The sequence below is a fragment of the Argopecten irradians genome, chromosome 5 (genome assembly GCF_041381155.1).
Source record: "Argopecten irradians isolate NY chromosome 5, Ai_NY, whole genome shotgun sequence".
In the NCBI taxonomy this organism is placed as follows: Eukaryota; Metazoa; Mollusca; class Bivalvia; order Pectinida; family Pectinidae; genus Argopecten; species Argopecten irradians.
Genome location: NC_091138.1, coordinates 7,487,947 through 7,505,640, shown reverse-complemented (window position 1 = coordinate 7,505,640; position 17,694 = coordinate 7,487,947). Strand labels below are relative to the sequence as shown.

General features: G+C 32.8%; 1 protein-coding gene across 1 annotated transcript; it reads right to left on the bottom strand.

The window, feature by feature from the left end:
- Nucleotides 1–769: 769 nt before the first annotated feature.
- Nucleotides 770–16,652, bottom strand: LOC138324240 (mucin-3B-like). The gene is made up of 10 exons (XM_069269316.1): nt 16,337–16,652; nt 15,887–15,907; nt 5,721–7,202; nt 5,137–5,312; nt 3,496–3,630; nt 2,877–3,040; nt 2,381–2,567; nt 1,971–2,083; nt 1,643–1,745; nt 770–1,072 (listed from the first exon to the last, which is right to left on the bottom strand). Exons 1-10 carry the CDS (start codon nt 16,368–16,370, stop codon nt 770–772), a joined length of 2,718 nt encoding a protein of 905 aa, XP_069125417.1. The 5' UTR covers nt 16,371–16,652.
- Nucleotides 16,653–17,694: the final 1,042 nt, after the last annotated feature.

The following is a 17,694-nucleotide window of genomic DNA, read 5'->3' as shown; positions in this document are numbered from 1 at the left end:
CATGGTCACTTTCACTAATAAGCATATATTTTTGAACTAAAAATATCCTTAATTACATTAATAAGAGCATTGATATTTAAAGAGTTGCTAAGACATTTGGTTTTATAAATGAAATGTTTCATAATTATCAAAATGTAATGGTCAACAGAGCTACAATTTTGTAAAACATCCAAAAAGAAATAAATCTTTATTATATGCAAAAGGGATAAACAATAAATCTAATAAAGTATCAAAATTTTGAAGAAAAGTTTGCACCTCTTTGCATTCCCACAAGCAATGTATAATTGTCTCCCTTTCTGTATTACATAAAGTACACATAGGACTAGGATGTATTCCTATCTTACGAAGGAAGGTATTAGTAACTAATATATGATGAATAATTCTGACTTGAAACCATATCAATTGGAATTTTTTGTTACCTTAAATGGAACATTATAAAATTTTTATTACATTTCTGTATCAAAGTTAAAGCTCAAATTCCATTTTCTAGTGCCTGTTGGAGTTGTTGATGGAGCTATGATAAACCTATAGAAGTCTTTCACACCCTTTTTTGCTTTTAAAGAAAAAAATCTTATAATTGTGGTATGGAAGGGTATGAAAGTTTTTCTTGGTTTTATATCTTAATAGCGCTTTATTGACACTATTAGTCCATGGTATTGTAGAAAATTAGTATCAATTCCAAATTTTTGTATAAATTCGTCAAAAGAAAGAAAAGTAAAATAGTCAGATTTTTTCAGCCAATATTACTCACCGACTATATCAGCCAATATTACTCATTGTCTTCGGCCTCGGGTGATATCACTTCCCCGAGTTGATAAATCATCGTATCCACCTGAAAACAGGTCGATATTTGTATAATATTACTCACTGACTTCCGTGATGACTTCCCGGAGGAGGCTACGTAGCCGTTGTTGATTCCTGACTGTAGAACCGAATCAGGGATCTGGGCAATCTCCGAATCAGATAGATATCCCATCACAGGTCCAACGATCTCCAGTTTGGCATCATCAAAGGTCGTTGTGTCAAAAAAACTAGGTAATTTCTTCTTGATAGCTTCCACGATCTTTCTCATCTAATTGTCGGAAATTGAATTAAAGTTGAAATACGTAGATTTTACAAATAGCATGAAACAGATAAACGTCCTTAACTCGAAACAATTTGATTATTAAACATTAAGACTTCGGCAACATTTTATTTCATACGTATATATTTTTATATATAGGATTATGACATAACTGCCCCGTCCAGACATGTCTTATGGCCATGACATAAATATCGAAAGACACATTTATAATAACACTATTATGACGTCACATGCCTTTTACGTGATAATATATATATATGTGACGTCGCGTAATAGTTTCAGTAGACGGAAACGTCACATATCCGAGGCGGGTTTCTACTGCTTTATATAGAGACGAAATTTAAAGTTTTACTTATATTTCTTTTAAAAAAAGTTATGTGATAAAAAAAATCTTACACTCGTGGCTATGTGATGTGACTTTGATCAACGCTTTGCTGTTTTACATTCCTGTCACTTACTCAATAGTATCCATATACCATTACTGCATTCTTATTTATTGATCGTTACATATACACCGATACTGCACCACAGAAGTCAAAAAGAAAATGAAATACATACCTGAGCCCTGCCGATGTTCTGAGAAAATATCTCCGCAGCAGCCTGCACAAGTGCCGCATCATTCAGAAGTAGAATGTCACTTTGATCTAAAGCCGCAATCATACTGCAGGAATCAAATACAATTAAAATTTCAATTTGATATACCAAAATATCAGAAAATGACAATAGCGAGAGATAAAAAGGCTGCAAAATATTAAATTGAGTATATTATGTGTTTTTAAGAATTTTTCACGAATCATACAATGCATTTTAGCATAAAAATGCGTGAAGTTGAATTCAAAATAAAAAGAATTTAGTACATCCATCCACAATTAACTTAACATCCTACCTGACTATTTCGTCTTTTGTCAGACTTGCCATATCAATACCATCTTCATTTTCCTCCAGGAACTTCCTCGCATCTTCCCTGGACATTTGACTCATGTCAATCACAGATAAACTCTTAAAAAGGAAAACGTTTCAATCAAAATATGAGAAGATAATTATCATTTATCAATAAAACACTGAAATCAGTCTTTAATTTCACATGAAAATGTGATGATCTCGTGGTCATGTTTTAAAGTTTAATAAACATGAACTCTTGGTAATGATTTAAACTTTAAAGAATATGAACTCCCGGTAATGTTTTAAAGCTTAATGAACATGAACTCGTGATAATGACTTAAAGCTTAGTGGACAATGCACCAATTCCATTGATATCCGGTAGTTTACGAGAGACTGTTGCTAGGTAACACGTACTGCTGATAACCCGAGCACCTCCATGATCACTTCTGAGGCACCACAAGCTTTGGCCAGGTCAATCCACTGGGTACGAACTTCTGTGGCCACGGTACCCTCAGCTATCATCCACACCTTCAAAACCTCCATGATTGCCTTGATTACCGATGTTTTGAGTGTGGTAACTATTGGTGTCAGAACGCCCATACTTAAAATAAAAAAACGTTAAACTGGGATAAAAATTAAAATTCTCAAAAATGAAACTTGTCAATATATATTATGTAATCATATCATGTAAAATACATGTATGCTCAAAGTTAACTGTTTCTGTTATCATGCGTTCACGTAACGAAGTGATTTTCTGTAAAGAAAATCCTTATATCACTTTCTGCCGAGAGAATCAAAGTGATTTTATAGGCACTTTGTTACAATTTTCCTTCAGAGAATGTATCAGTTATTCAAACATATATTTTTCAGCAAAATATACTAAAATGACATCAATTAGAGCAGAACGTACTTTTCCACCAGCACCGTTACAGGGATGGCCTCTAAATGTGTTTTATTTAGTAGCTCTGGTGCATATTGTAGCACTAAACCCCAATCATCCAAACTCATGGAAGCAAACAAATCGATGTTGAAGAGTTTTTTCTTCTCAGTTGTAGTCAGGGACTCGCCACCACTCTGTTAAATGTTAATGTTTACGATAAAGGAATATGCTGAATAAGAGTCAAGTGTATGTGTAAATCACTATTTGATGTTGTCACAAACAAGTCTATTTCAACCTAAAGAATGGTGCTACAAAAAGTTGCTCTGAAGTCATCTGATCGGTTCATTTTGATTTACAGTCACTTCTACCTCTTCTAATCTGTAACTTTACCGTAAGACATTTTCCTTACCGCCAATGCACCAGCAGACCTATTCTTTTGTTCTCCACTCCAGGAAAAAAAGAAAATGAAAAGTGATGAAGGATTGAAACCATATAGACCTTCAAAATGTGCAAGACTTTCTATGTTTGTACGTTATTTCTTTTGTATTATACTTCTCTGGTTAATAGCGAAGGGTTCATTTCCTTTGGACAATGGATCAATGTATCTTCAGTGATGAGAATGCAAATATAACACTTCATATATACTTACCGCCAGAATTGGTCCGCATTTTAGGACTTCCATTATAGCTGATTTTGCCAAACAGTTGACAGATTTCCAGTTATTACAAATGACCATCTTCTGTTGGTCTGACATCGTCTCGTTCAACCTTGATTTTACTTCGAACTGTTCATAAACAATAGATAAATAACATAATTAATAATGATTTTAAAAGTAAGATTAAATTTCCTTTTTATAGATACTTTGGTTGCGTTTTAAAACAAAAATAACAGTTTTCAAAATGATAACTAGCCGATTGGTCCAATTAAATATCAATGATTTTGAGCTATTATGAATCAAAGATGACTATTTGATTTGAATTCTGATTTTACTGGAATTTCACTAGGTCTTTTTACCATACATACGACAAACTTAAGCAATATTTTGCAATTTAGTTATCTGATAAGTATAAATATTCAGACAATACTCGATCATTAAGTCAACTCATTATTTGTGCAACTGTATATGTTACCATAACCATTTTGAGATGAAAATACCTTGTTTTTACAATTTTTGGCAGATTCATCGATTCGCAGAAAAATGTTCTCTCAAATTTTGGAGTTCAAAAGAAAAAACAGTTGCTGTTTCTAAAACTATCATAAAAATAGGTGTCAGTGTGCTTGGTGTTTTGTCCCGATACGTAATTTGTCATTTTTCAACATTTTTTGCTAAAAATGCAAAGAAACTTTATCTTCACTAAAATGTAAAAAAAAAAAAAAAAAAACAATAGGTTATGATCCCAATCTTGAATGATGACCATTTTTATTTCCGTGAGCCTAAAAACGATTTACAGCAAAAATGTACTTGTTATTTCTAAAAGTGTTGTGGCACCAGCGAGTTAAGTAAAATTATTGAAGTAAAAAGGTGTAAAATATCACCTCACTACAATGAGTAAAACCTTCACCTATCAAAATGCCCGGCAAATTAGTATTATTTAAATGTACGTATAAAATATTCTACAAGCAGAAGTCTAGTCTAGAAGTCTAGTTTTAATGACATAGTTTCCATATGGCAACTTGCTACAAATCCTTTGTTTCACAAAAACTCTTTGTTTAATGTTGAAACGAGACTGAAACCTCACCAGAGCAGATCCTTAATTCATTTATTTTGAAAATTGTTGTGCCGCAGTTATTTTTCGATACGAATCAATGCCTATCATATCTGCATACCATTAAACGACATATTCATTTTAAAGATGCTCCATCGCCGACAGAGCATAAATGATACCCGCCATTTGAACAATCACATATGTCTAATTAACACAAACAATAATTTAAATGATTTATCTTGCTTTCGGTACATGCTCAATCAGTACTGCATTCCATATAGGACATAGTGCCACAGATTGTTTTCGGGACACAATTAGTTATTCTTAATGTTTTTATCTTGAAGTAAAATTAGAAGCTCAAACTTTTCAATGGTGGTAATGGTGAAAAGTAAGCAACTTTTGTAACTGAAGAAAAATACTAAATCGCTTGCTCCTGTATTGATAGAGAAAAAAATACCATTTGTCAGCGGTGGAGCATCTTTAAATAATAAGATTTTTAAAAATTAGATTTTTTTTAAACTGTCCAATAGAGTTTGCTATTTGTGATATTTTTTTAATTGAGATATTGCACATATGGTTCTAACCTTTAATAAAGCAAACATGGCTTTCGGGAAGCGTGTCATTGTATCCGCGGTGACGGTGGTGGGATCATTGATAAAACTGGCCATATTAACTTTATCATTGGCGGTAAGACTATTGTAGACTCCGAAGAAAGAAAGGAACCCCTCACAGGTGGATATCTGGATGTCGATTTGAAAAGCTGAAACAGAGAAGTTCATTTTTCTGCGTCATGTTTCAATCAATCATTTTGTCATAAAGAAAGACAAAAATATGTGAATATTTATACTATATTTATTAATTAAGACACCAGCATTATGTAGGTAATGTTGTTGATGACGTCACACAGTCACAGTTATCACTATATTTTAGATATCAATTGCACTGAGCACAAACAAACTTTAGAGAAAACCTTTCTGGTAAGGCGCTTAATCAAAGTTAACTATGACATTATAGATACAATGGTAACAATGTTGTTTTATAACTTAAATAAAAACAATCAAAGAAATAAGAATAAAATTCGATTGAATATAAATTCCAAGGGGGGAAATCACGTTCAGCTTTTTCTCTAGATAACGGGTAGATTATGTGGTACAAAATGTATACGAACCTGTCATTTGCTTGAACTCGGTGAAGGCCGCTGTGTAAGTAATGGCACCACTGAAGGTCGGTATAAGGTCACCATAAACATCTAACGCCATACAGCTTGTCTTACAAAAACACTCTCCAGGGCATACATATGTGAACGTGTCTCTAGGAATAGCCGTAGTTGTGATGACACTTGCAGTCGTGGATCTACTATACTCAGATGTTGCACTAACGTATAGAGAGCTGTCACTGTAAGAAACTGTCATATACGGCTGTGAATATCCTGAGGGGTGGTGCGCGCTGTAGGAACCCGACATATACGGTTGTGAATACCTTGAGGGGTGGTGCCCGCTGTAGGAACCCGACATATACGGCTGTGAATACCCTGAAGGGTGGTGCCCGCTGTAGGAACCCGACATATACTGTTGTGAATATCCTGAGGGGTGGTGCCCGCTGTAGGAACCCGACATATACGGTTGTGAATACCCTGAGGGGTGGTGCCCGCTGTAGGAACCCGACATATACGGTTGTGAATACCCTGAGGGGTGGTGCCCGCTGTAGGAACCCGACATATACGGTTGTGAATATCCTGAGGGGTGGTGCCCGCTGTAGGAACCCGACATATACGGCTGTGAATATCCCGAGTGGTGATGCCCGCTGTAGGAACCCGACATATACGGCTGTGAATATCCCGAATGATGATGCCCGCTGTAGGAACCCGATATATACGGCTGTGAATATCCCGAGTGGTGGTGCCCGCTGTAGGAACCCGACATATACGGCTGTGAATATCCCGAGTGGTGTTGCCCGCTGTAGGAACCCGACATATACGGTTGTGAATACCCTGAGAGGTGGTGCCCGCTGTAGGAACCCGACATATACGGTTGTGAATACCCTGAGGGGTGGTGCCCGCTGTAGGAACCCGACATATACGGTTGTGAATACCCTGAGGGGTGGTGCCCGCTGTAGGAACCCGACATATACGGTTGTGAATACCCTGAGGGGTGGTGCCCGCTGTAGGAACCCGACATGTACGGTTGTGAATACCCAGAGGGGCGGTGCCCGCTGTAGGAACCCGACATATACGGTTGTGAATATCCTGAGGGGTGGTGCCCGCTGTAGGAACCCGACATATACGGCTGTGAATATCCTGAGGGGTGGTGCCCGCTGTAGGAACCCGACATATACGGTTGTGAATATCCTGAGGGGTGGTGCCCGCTGTAGGAACCCGATATATACGGTTGTGAATATCCTGAGGGGTGCTGCCCGCTGTAGGAACCCGACATATGCGGTTGTGAATATCCTGAGGGGTGGTGCCCGCTGTAGGAATCCGACATATACGGTTGTGAATATCCTGAGGGGTGGTGCCCGCTGTAGGAACCCGACATATACGGCTGTGAATGTCTCGAAGAGTACGATAACATGTAGCCACTATATCCTGATGAAGGTGTTGGATGAATTGTTGAGTATGGTGTTGTTCCACATGACAATGTAGTCCACAGAGCTGGAACATAAAAGGATAAGATAAAAAGAGATTTTTAAACAGTTGTTTCACCGACTTTCCCCACTTTCTAGTGATTTTAAAGGTAAAAAAATATCACAATGATTGGCTTGTTAAGGGGGTTAACCGTTCAAGAAGTATAAAAGAATTATTGGATTTTGTTTTTTTTGAAGATTTCAAAGACCTTCAAAGATATTCAGTGTTCGTATGTAGATAATCTTAATCATATTAATTAAAGCATGACCAACAGGTAATTCCCCACTGATAACTATCTAACGTTACTTTCTACTTTCTACTTTTTCTGACCTTAGTGACCTAAGGGACTTTTCGGACCTTAATGTTTTGGGGAAGAATACTTGTTTATTTTTGGTTTCTCTTTACTGGTGTGCCACTGTTTCATCCGACTTTACGATCCTTTTCTATGGATGAACGAAATCAGTTATATAACTACCTACTCAATACCAAGAGTGTTACAAAAAAGAACGATTTTTTTCTCGGTATGGTCTATCTTTGTATTTAAACCGGGTGTATTCTTAAACTTTATATATTCAACCATCAAGTGAAATAATTTCTAAATGTGAAACGCTATCATATTATTGGTTTATTACTAACTAGATTCAATAGAATAACGCTGTGGTTGTAAGCCAACCTTTCCAGAAGGTTGTAATTTTGGATACGTTTTTAAAAGTTTACTATAGCCCACTAAACCAGTATGTTTGTTACCATTGTACCACCATCAGTCATATCTGTATAACTGGCATGCTGTCATAACCTGGCACATACACAACACATTGACATTGGTATGGTAGAGCTGCATTCAACCCGACACATATTTGGACCTAACCTCGTATGGTCATAAGCATACTGTTTATAAGAATGGTTTGATACGGGCAATGCTATTGTTGTACATTGATTGAAGCTTGAATACAAAAACATGAATAATTATGACATCTTAAGCATGTCTTCATTATGCATTAATTGGAAATCAGCGAACAATGCATTGCGTATAAATTCTGTTATGCTGTGATCTATGTTGAATAGCATGTGGTGTATATGTGATCCGTTGACTGTACTTTATATTGACAATTGTCGTGTGACCTTAACCATGGAACTTTATCTTTACACCCCAATTACTTAATGGCCCCAAATGCGGCTATCATGTCACGTGATCACTTTAATCTGGAATTGGTAGTACAATCAGGAAACCAAATTTTTTTCTGGATGAAATACTTAAAGGCCAGCATCTTTGTGTTAAAACACTATTGTTATGTTCATACAAATCATACGGAAACCGGGTGTATGTAGAATTTTGCAACGCAATGCTTCGTACAACAAACTGTTAGCAGAAAAACGTAAAAAAATCACAAAAACAAGTAAATACAAATAATGAAAAAGAAAGAAACGGATAGGAAATATCAGACAGAAATGTTATCAGAAGTTACACCACTCAGATCAAAAATCAAATTTGATCTAGAGTTTATATAATTTTTGAAAACGGGTATAGTGATCTTAAAATTTGAAAGCTAGGATCAACTCGAATTTGATCCTGTTAATAACGAAGGTGTTGTTTGATAATGTGTAAAATGTCATTTGCCCTGTGTTGCCGTTTCCCCTTATATTACCATCATAATAATGTGTGTCGCATTGTGAGTACCAGACTTTATTAGTGTCTGTATTTATCTGTAAGCGTACTCAACACTCGATTATGTCCACTCTAGGGTTGACAAATCTTTGGTGTAAAGAACAACGGAATTATATTTCACTTTTGTAATGTTCCAACAGATAACAGTAGTGAGGAGCAAAGAAAATAGTGATATAGGTCACGAAAATTAGCCGTTATTTATAGAACTAACGTGATTTTATAACGAAGGTTTAAAATTTATGTTAACATCTCATAGCGAAGCGGTTTATTTATTTAACATCTTATAGCGAAGCGGTTTAGCGTTAAACATATTATAGCGAAGCGGTTTATTTATGTTAACATCTTATAGCGAAGCGGTTTATTTATGTTAACATCTATAATGGTCGAAGCGGTTTATTTATGTTAACATCTTATAGCGAAGCGGTTTATTTATGTTAACATCTTATAGCGAAGCGGTTTATTTATGTTAACATCTTATAGCGAAGCGGTTTATTTATGTAAGTATCTGATAGCGAAGCGGTTTATTTATGTTAACATCTTATAACGAAGCGGTTTATTTATGTTAACATCTTATAACGAAGCGGTTTATTTATGTTAACATCTTATAACGAAGCGGTTTATTTATGTTAACATCTTATAGCGAAGCGGTTTATTTATGTTAACATCTTATAGCGAAGCGGTTTATTTATGTTAACATCTTATAACGAAGCGGTTTATTTATGTTAACATCTTATAACGAAGCGGTTTATTTATGTTAACATCTTATAGCGAAGCGGTTTATTTATGTTAACATCTTATAACGAAGCGGTTTATTTATGTTAACATCTTATAGCGAAGCGGTTTATTTATGTTAACATCTTATAACGAAGCGGTTTATTTATGTTAACATCTTATAGCGAAGCGGTTTATTTATGTTAACATCTTATAACGAAGCGGTTTATTTATGTTAACATCTTATAGCGAAGCGGTTTATTTATGTTAACATCTTATAGCGAAGCGGTTTATTTATGTTAACATCTTATAGCGAAGCGGTTTATTTATGTTAACATCTTATAACGAAGCGGTTTATTTATGTTAACATCTTATAACGAAGCGGTTTATTTATGTTAACATACTATAACGAAGCGGTTTATTTATGTTAACATCTTATAGCGAAGCGGTTTATTTATGTTAACATCTTATAGCGAAGCGGTTTATTTATGTTAACATCTTATAACGAAGCGGTTTATTTATGTTAACATCTTATAACGAAGCGAAGTTACGGTTAATTTATGTTAACATCTATAGCGAAGCGGTTTATTTATGTTAACATCTTATAGCGAAGCGGTTTATTTATGTTAACATCTTATAACGAAGCGGTTTATTTATGTTAACATCTTATACGAAGCGGTTTAATGTTAACATCTTATAGCGAAGCGGTTTATTTATGTTAACATCTTATAACGAAGCGGTTTATTATGTTTACATCTTATAGCGAAGCGGTTTATTATGTTAACATCTTATAACGAAGCGGTTTATTTATGTTAACATCTTATAACGAAGCGGTTTATTTATGTTAACATCTTATAACGAAGCGGTTTATTTATGTTAACATCTTATAACGAAGCGGTTTATTTATGTTAACATCTTATAACGAAGCGGTTTATTTATGTTAACATCTTATAACGAAGCGGTTTATTTATGTTAACATCTTATAACGAAGCGGTTTATTTATGTTAACATACTATAACGAAGCGGTTTATTTATGTTAACATCTTATAGCGAAGCGGTTTATTTATGTTAACATCTTATAGCGAAGCGGTTTATTTATGTTAACATCTTATAGCGAAGCGGTTTATTTATGTTAACATCTTATAACGAAGCGGTTTATTTATGTTAACATCTTATAACGAAGCGGTTTATTTATGTTAACATCTTATAACGAAGCGGTTTATTTATGTTAACATCTTATAACGAAGCGGTTTATTTATGTTAACATCTTATAACGAAGCGGTTTATTTATGTTAACATCTTATAACGAAGCGGTTTATTTATGTTAACATCTTATAACGAAGCGGTTAACATCTTATAGCGAAGCGGTTTATTTATGTTAACATCTTATAACGAAGCGGTTTATTTATGTTAACATCTTATAGCGAAGCGGTTTATTTATGTTAACATCTTATAGCGAAGCGGTTTATTTATGTTAACATCTTATAGCGAAGCGGTTTATTTATGTTAACATCTATAGCGAAGCGTTTTATTTATGTTAACATACTTTTATACATAAAACGAAGCGTTTATTTATGTTAACATACGAAGCGTTTTATGTTAACACTTTAGCGAAGCGGTTTATTTATGTTAACATACTTATAACGAAGCGGTTTATTTATGTTAACATCTTATAGCGAAGCGGTTTATTTATGTTAACATCTTATAACGAAGCGGTTTATTTATGTTAACATCTTATAACGAAGCGGTTTATTTATGTTAACATCTTATAACGAAGCGGTTTATTTTATGTTAACATCTTATAACGAAGCGGTTTTATTTATGTTAACATCTATAAGAAGCGGTTTATTTATGTTAACATCTTATAACGAAGCGGTTTATTTATTATGTTAACATCTTATAACGAAGCGGTTTATTTATGTTAACATATTATAACGAAGCGGTTTATTTATGTTAACATCTTATAACGAAGCGGTTTATTTATGTTAACATATTATAGCGAAGCGGTTTATTTATGTTAACATCTTATAGCGAAGCGGTTTATTTATGTTAACATCTTATAACGAAGCGGTTTATTTATGTTAACATCTTATAGCGAAGCGGTTTATTTATGTTAACATCTTATAACGAAGCGGTTTATTTATGTTAACATCTTATAACGAAGCGGTTTATTTATGTTAACATCTTATTAAGCGAAGCGGTTTATTTATGTTAACATCTTATAACGAAGCGGTTTATTTATGTTAACATCTTATAGCGAAGCGGTTTATTTATGTTAACATATTATATACGAAGCGGTTTATTTATGTTAACATCTTATAGCGAAGCGGTTTTATTTATGTTAACATCTTATAACGAAGCGGTTTATTTATGTTAACACATCTTATAACGAAGCGGTTTATTTATGTTAACATCTTATAACGAAGCGTTTATTTATTTAACATCTTATAACGAAGCGGTTTATTTATGTTAACATATCTTATAACGAAGCGGTTTATTTATGTTAACATCTTATAACGAAGCGGTTTATTTTTGTTAACATCTTATAGCGAAGCGGTTTATTTATGTTAACATACTTATAACGAAGCGGTTTATTTATGTTAACATCTTATAACGAAGCGGTTTATTTATGTTAACATCTTATAACTGAATGCGGTTTATTTATGTTAACATCTTATAACGAAGCGGTTTATTTATGTTAACATCTTATAGCGAAGCGGTTTATTTATGTTAACATGTTAACGGTTTATTTATGTTATAACGAAGCGGTTTATTTATGTTAACATCTTATAAACGAAGCGGTTTATTTATGTTAACATCTTATAACGAAGCGGTTTATTTATGTTAACATCTTATAACGAAGCGGTTTATTTATGTTAACATCTTATAACGAAGCGGTTTATTTATGTTAACATCTTATAACGAAGCGTTTATTTATGTTAACATATATGAGCGGTTTATTTATGTTAACATCTTATAACGAAGCGGTTTATTTATGTTAACATCTTATAACGAAGCGGTTTATTTATGTTAACATCTTATAGCGAAGCGGTTTATTTATGTTAACATACTATAACGAAGCGGTTTATTTATGTTAACATACTATAACGAAGCGGTTTATTTATGTTAACATCTCATAGCGAAGCGGTTTATTTATGTTAACATCTTATAACGAAGCGGTTTATTTATGTTAACATCTTATAACGAAGCGGTTTATTTATGTTAACATCTTATAACGAAGCGGTTTATTTATGTTAACATCTTATAACGAAGCGGTTTATTTATGTTAACATCTTATAACGAAGCGGTTTATTTTATGTTAACATCTTATAAATATACGAAGCGGTTTATTTATGTTAACATCTTATAACGAAGCGGTTTATTTATGTTAACATCTTATAGCGAAGCGGTTTATTTATGTTAACATCTTATAGCGAAGCGGTTTATTTATGTTAACATATTATAACGAAGCGGTTTATTTATGTTAACATCTTATAGCGAAGCGGTTTATTTATGTTAACATCTTATAACGAAGCGGTTTATTAGTTTATAACGTTTATGAAGCGGTTTATTTATGTTAACATCTTATAACGAAGCGGTTTATTTATGTTAACATCTTATAACGAAGCGGTTTATTTATGTTAACATCTTATAACGAAGCGGTTTATTTATGTTAACATCTTATAGCGAAGCGGTTTATTTATGTTAACATCTTATAACGAAGCGGTTTATTTATGTTAACATCTTATAACGAAGCGGTTTATTTATGTTAACATCTTATAGCGAAGCGGTTTATTTATGTTAACATCTTATAACGAAGCGGTTTATTTTATGTTAACATCTATAAACGAAGCGGTTTTATTTATTGTTAACATCTTATAACGAAGCGGTTTATTTATGTTAACATCTTATAGCGAAGCGGTTTATTTATGTTAACATCTTATAACGAAGCGGTTTATTTATGTTAACATCTTATAACGAAGCGGTTTATTTATGTTAACATACTATAACGAAGCGGTTTATTTATGTTAACATCTTATAGCGAAGCGGTTTATTTATGTTAACATCTTATAGCGAAGCGGTTTATTTATGTTAACATCTTATAGCGAAGCGGTTTATTTATGTTAACATCTTATAACGAAGCGGTTTATTTATGTTAACATCTTATAACGAAGCGGTTTATTTATGTTAACATCTTATAACGAAGCGGTTTATTTATGTTAACATCTTATAACGAAGCGGTTTATTTATGTTAACATCTTATAACGAAGCGGTTTATTTATGTTAACATCTTATAACGAAGCGGTTTATTTATGTTAACATCTTATAACGAAGCGGTTTATTTATGTTAACATCTTTTAGCGAAGCGGTTTATTTATGTTAACATCTTATAACGAAGCGGTTTATTTATGTTAACATCTTATAACGAAGCGGTTTATTTATGTTAACATATTATAACGAAGCGGTTTATTTATGTTAACATCTTATAACGAAGCGGTTTATTTATGTTAACATTCTTATAACGAAGCGGTTTATTTATGTTAACATCTTATAACGAAGCGGTTTATTTATGTTAACATCTTATAACGAAGCGGTTTATTTTATAAACGAAGCGGTTTATTTATGTTAACATCTTATAACGAAGCGGTTTATTTATGTTAACATCTTATAACGAAGCGGTTTATTTATGTTAACATCTTATAACGAAGCGGTTTATTTATGTTAACATCTTATAGCGAAGCGGTTTATTTATGTTAACATCTTATAACGAAGCGGTTTATTTATGTTAACATCTTATAACGAAGCGGTTTATTTATGTTAACATCTTATAACGAAGCGGTTTATTTATGTTAACATCTTATAACGAAGCGGTTTATTTATGTTAACATCTTATAACGAAGCGTTTATTTATGTTAACATAGTCGAACGGTTTATTTATGTTAACATCTTATAGCGAAGCGGTTTATTTATGTTAACATCTTATAACGAAGCGGTTTATTTATGTTAACATCTTATAGCGAAGCGGTTTATTTATGTTAACATCTTATAACGAAGCGGTTTATTTATGTTAACATCTTATAATAGCGAGCGTTTATTTATGTTAACATCTTATACGAAGCGGTTTATTTATGTTAACATCTTATAACGAAGCGGTTTATTTATGTTAACATCTTATAGCGAAGCGGTTTATTTATGTTAACATCTTATAACATTCTCTTATAACGAAGCGGTTTATTATGTTAACATCTTATAGAAGCGGTTTATTTATGTTAACATCTTATAGCGAAGCGGTTTATTTATGTTAACATATTATAACGAAGCGGTTTATTTATGTTAACATCTTATAACGAAGCGGTTTATTTATGTTAACATCTTATAGCGAAGCGGTTTATTTATGTTAACATCAAGCGAAGCGGTTTATTTATGTTAACATCTTATAACGAAGCGGTTTATTTATGTTAACATCTTATACGAAGCGTTTATTTATGTTAACATCTATACGAAGCGGTTTATTTATGTTAACATCTTATAGCGAAGCGGTTTATTTATGTTAACATCTTTAACGAAGCGGTTTATTTATGTTAACATCTTATAGCGAAGCGGTTTATTTATGTTAACATCTTATAGCGAAGCGGTTTTTTTATGTTAACATCTATACGAAGCGGTTTATTTATGTTAACATCTTATAACGAAGCGGTTTATTTATTGTTAACATATTATAGCGAAGCGGTTTATTTATGTTAACATCTTATAACGAAGCGGTTTATTTATGTTAACATCTTATAACGAAGCGGTTTATTTATGTTAACATCTTATAACGAAGCGGTTTATTTATGTTAACATCTTATAACGAAGCGGTTTATTTATGTTAACATCTTATAACGAAGCGGTTTATTTATGTTAACATCTTATAACGAAGCGGTTTATTTATGTTAACATCTGATACCGAAGCGGTTTATTCATGTTAACATCTTATAACGAAGCGGTTTTGAGAACATTTAAGGAATGATGGTCAGTGCTAACATATTCCGACTTATGATATGATTGTTTATCATTTCACTGTATCTGAACTATCTGATGTATAGAGTTACTGTTTAATCATATGTCAATGTCCGACAAATATTATTGCAAAAATGCAACAATAAACGATAAAAAGTATCAATAAAACCTCAATAATGTGATGAAGTAATAGCTTAAAGAAAGTATTCACAAAACAAACATCGCAAGAAAAGATATAATTATTTTAAAATGTCTCAAAATATTTAATTTACATCAAAACAGTTATAACATTGTACTTACGCTATTGTAAAACAACAAGCGGTGACAGACTTACCCAGAAAAAGGAAAACTACTGCTGAAAAATACAAATATTTTGTTAATTTATTTCAGTTTGTTCACCAGTATTTGATCGAAGTTAATGTGTTATGGATACATAATTAATCTATCTTCATATGTATCACTAGCTACAACACGTAGAGGTCACAATGGTTCCATTTCTTGTTTCCATAGTTTACCATTACACGAAACAAAAATATTGGCCAATCAAAAATTTATTTTATGCAATTATTGTATATAGCATGGTATAAATTTTAAAACAGTATTTACAGTGAATGCCTTTGGTGTTAAGAAAACAAGAACCAGAATGATTCGGAAATGTGAAAGGAAAGAGAACAAGTATAAATAAATAAAAAATATATAAATAAATAGATAAATAAATAAATGAAAATAAATAATAAATAAAACTTTAACATATATTGAAATAAATATTATAAACAGGACTCACTTTTATACCAACAATGATGAAAATCCATTGCCATAGCGACACTAATCCCCAACCAGCAGGGACTTTTTCTTTGTGTTTCAGAAGAAGCAACAATTAATGCCGAACATCCAGACACGAGATGCTACTCCGAGTTACATATTACTGTATTGATTTCAAAGTCTAGTACTGTTAGTTAACAACTGGGCGTAATCCAAACGGCATTGAAATGGGACACGTCGTATTAAGACAATAGGTTATTCTACCCTGTCTTAAAACAAAGTCGTTCCAATGTTGTACCGTTAACAATGGTGACCTGCTCTCCTTAGGATAACATTAGAAGGGTGAAGTGCCGTACTGTTTTCATATTGCTGTCATTTAGATAGGCCATATCTTAACTGTTATAGTCAGAACGTCATTATCTGTGTCAGGAATCTACACCTTGAATGTCTCCGAAGTCTCTATTACACATACAAGGTGTTTTTTGAGTGACATGCATGACTGGGTTCGGTAATATATCGGGGATGTCTGTTTGATCATTTTATTTTTGAACTTCAAATCGTTCAACTTACTACAATGATGGCAATAAATGATACAGCGATTAACTAATTATTTAAAATAACATCAAATGAGTGAAAATATCCAGATACGTATAATGTATGTTTCAACATTAATAGAGGATATTCCTTGTTTCTCGATGAGTGAAGTCGAGTGAGGTGGAAACTTAAATGTTTTATAAAAAAATATCTCAAAGTTTCCACCTCACGAGATGAAATGTTACTGGTATTCATTAAGAAACAAGGAATATTCTTTTTATTACATGTGTTTTCTGGTTTCCATTTACAGAAGACCATCACTGCTAGTTCCACCAGAAGTTATTTCCCTTGCGTTTATTCTGTTGTAATTTGGTAAGCATGTCATATTTCTACACAAAATAAAACGTCATTTTGGCGCACAAGCTAATGAAGTAATAATCAAAATGATGTTTTCACTGTCAATGCTTCATTACGATTTGTAAAAAGCGAGTGAAAGTATCAAAGTTGATATTTTCACTGGAGTGAATTAAATCGCTTTTATGTTCACCGTAAACCTTATATTTCACTGTGGAAAATGTAATAAAAATATTTAATTGATTCGGTTTTTCCTTATTATAATCTTTATATTCAGACTTCTTTTTTGCATTATTTGTGCAATTATGCTATTTTTTTCACAAAAACTGGACACAAGATGGGTAACGCTGTTTTGAAATGATGTTATAACTACTCGGATATATGGTGGGTTTTTTCATTGGTATAATGTGTAGCATTTTCGTTCTATTTTGTTATGATAGATTTTATGATGAATACTGATATACTGATATATATATATGTTAGAAACAAACC

Coding starts and splice junctions, on each gene's coding strand:
- LOC138324240 (XM_069269316.1), bottom strand. CDS start 16,370: ATGGCAATGGATTTTCATCATTGTTGGTATAAAA. Junction 2,568..2,876: donor GTAACGGTGCTGGTGGAAAA/GTACGTTCTGCT, acceptor TTTTATTTTAAG/TATGGGCGTTCTGACACCAA. Junction 1,746..1,970: donor ACAAAAGACGAAATAGTCAG/GTAGGATGTTAA, acceptor TGATTCCTGCAG/TATGATTGCGGCTTTAGATC.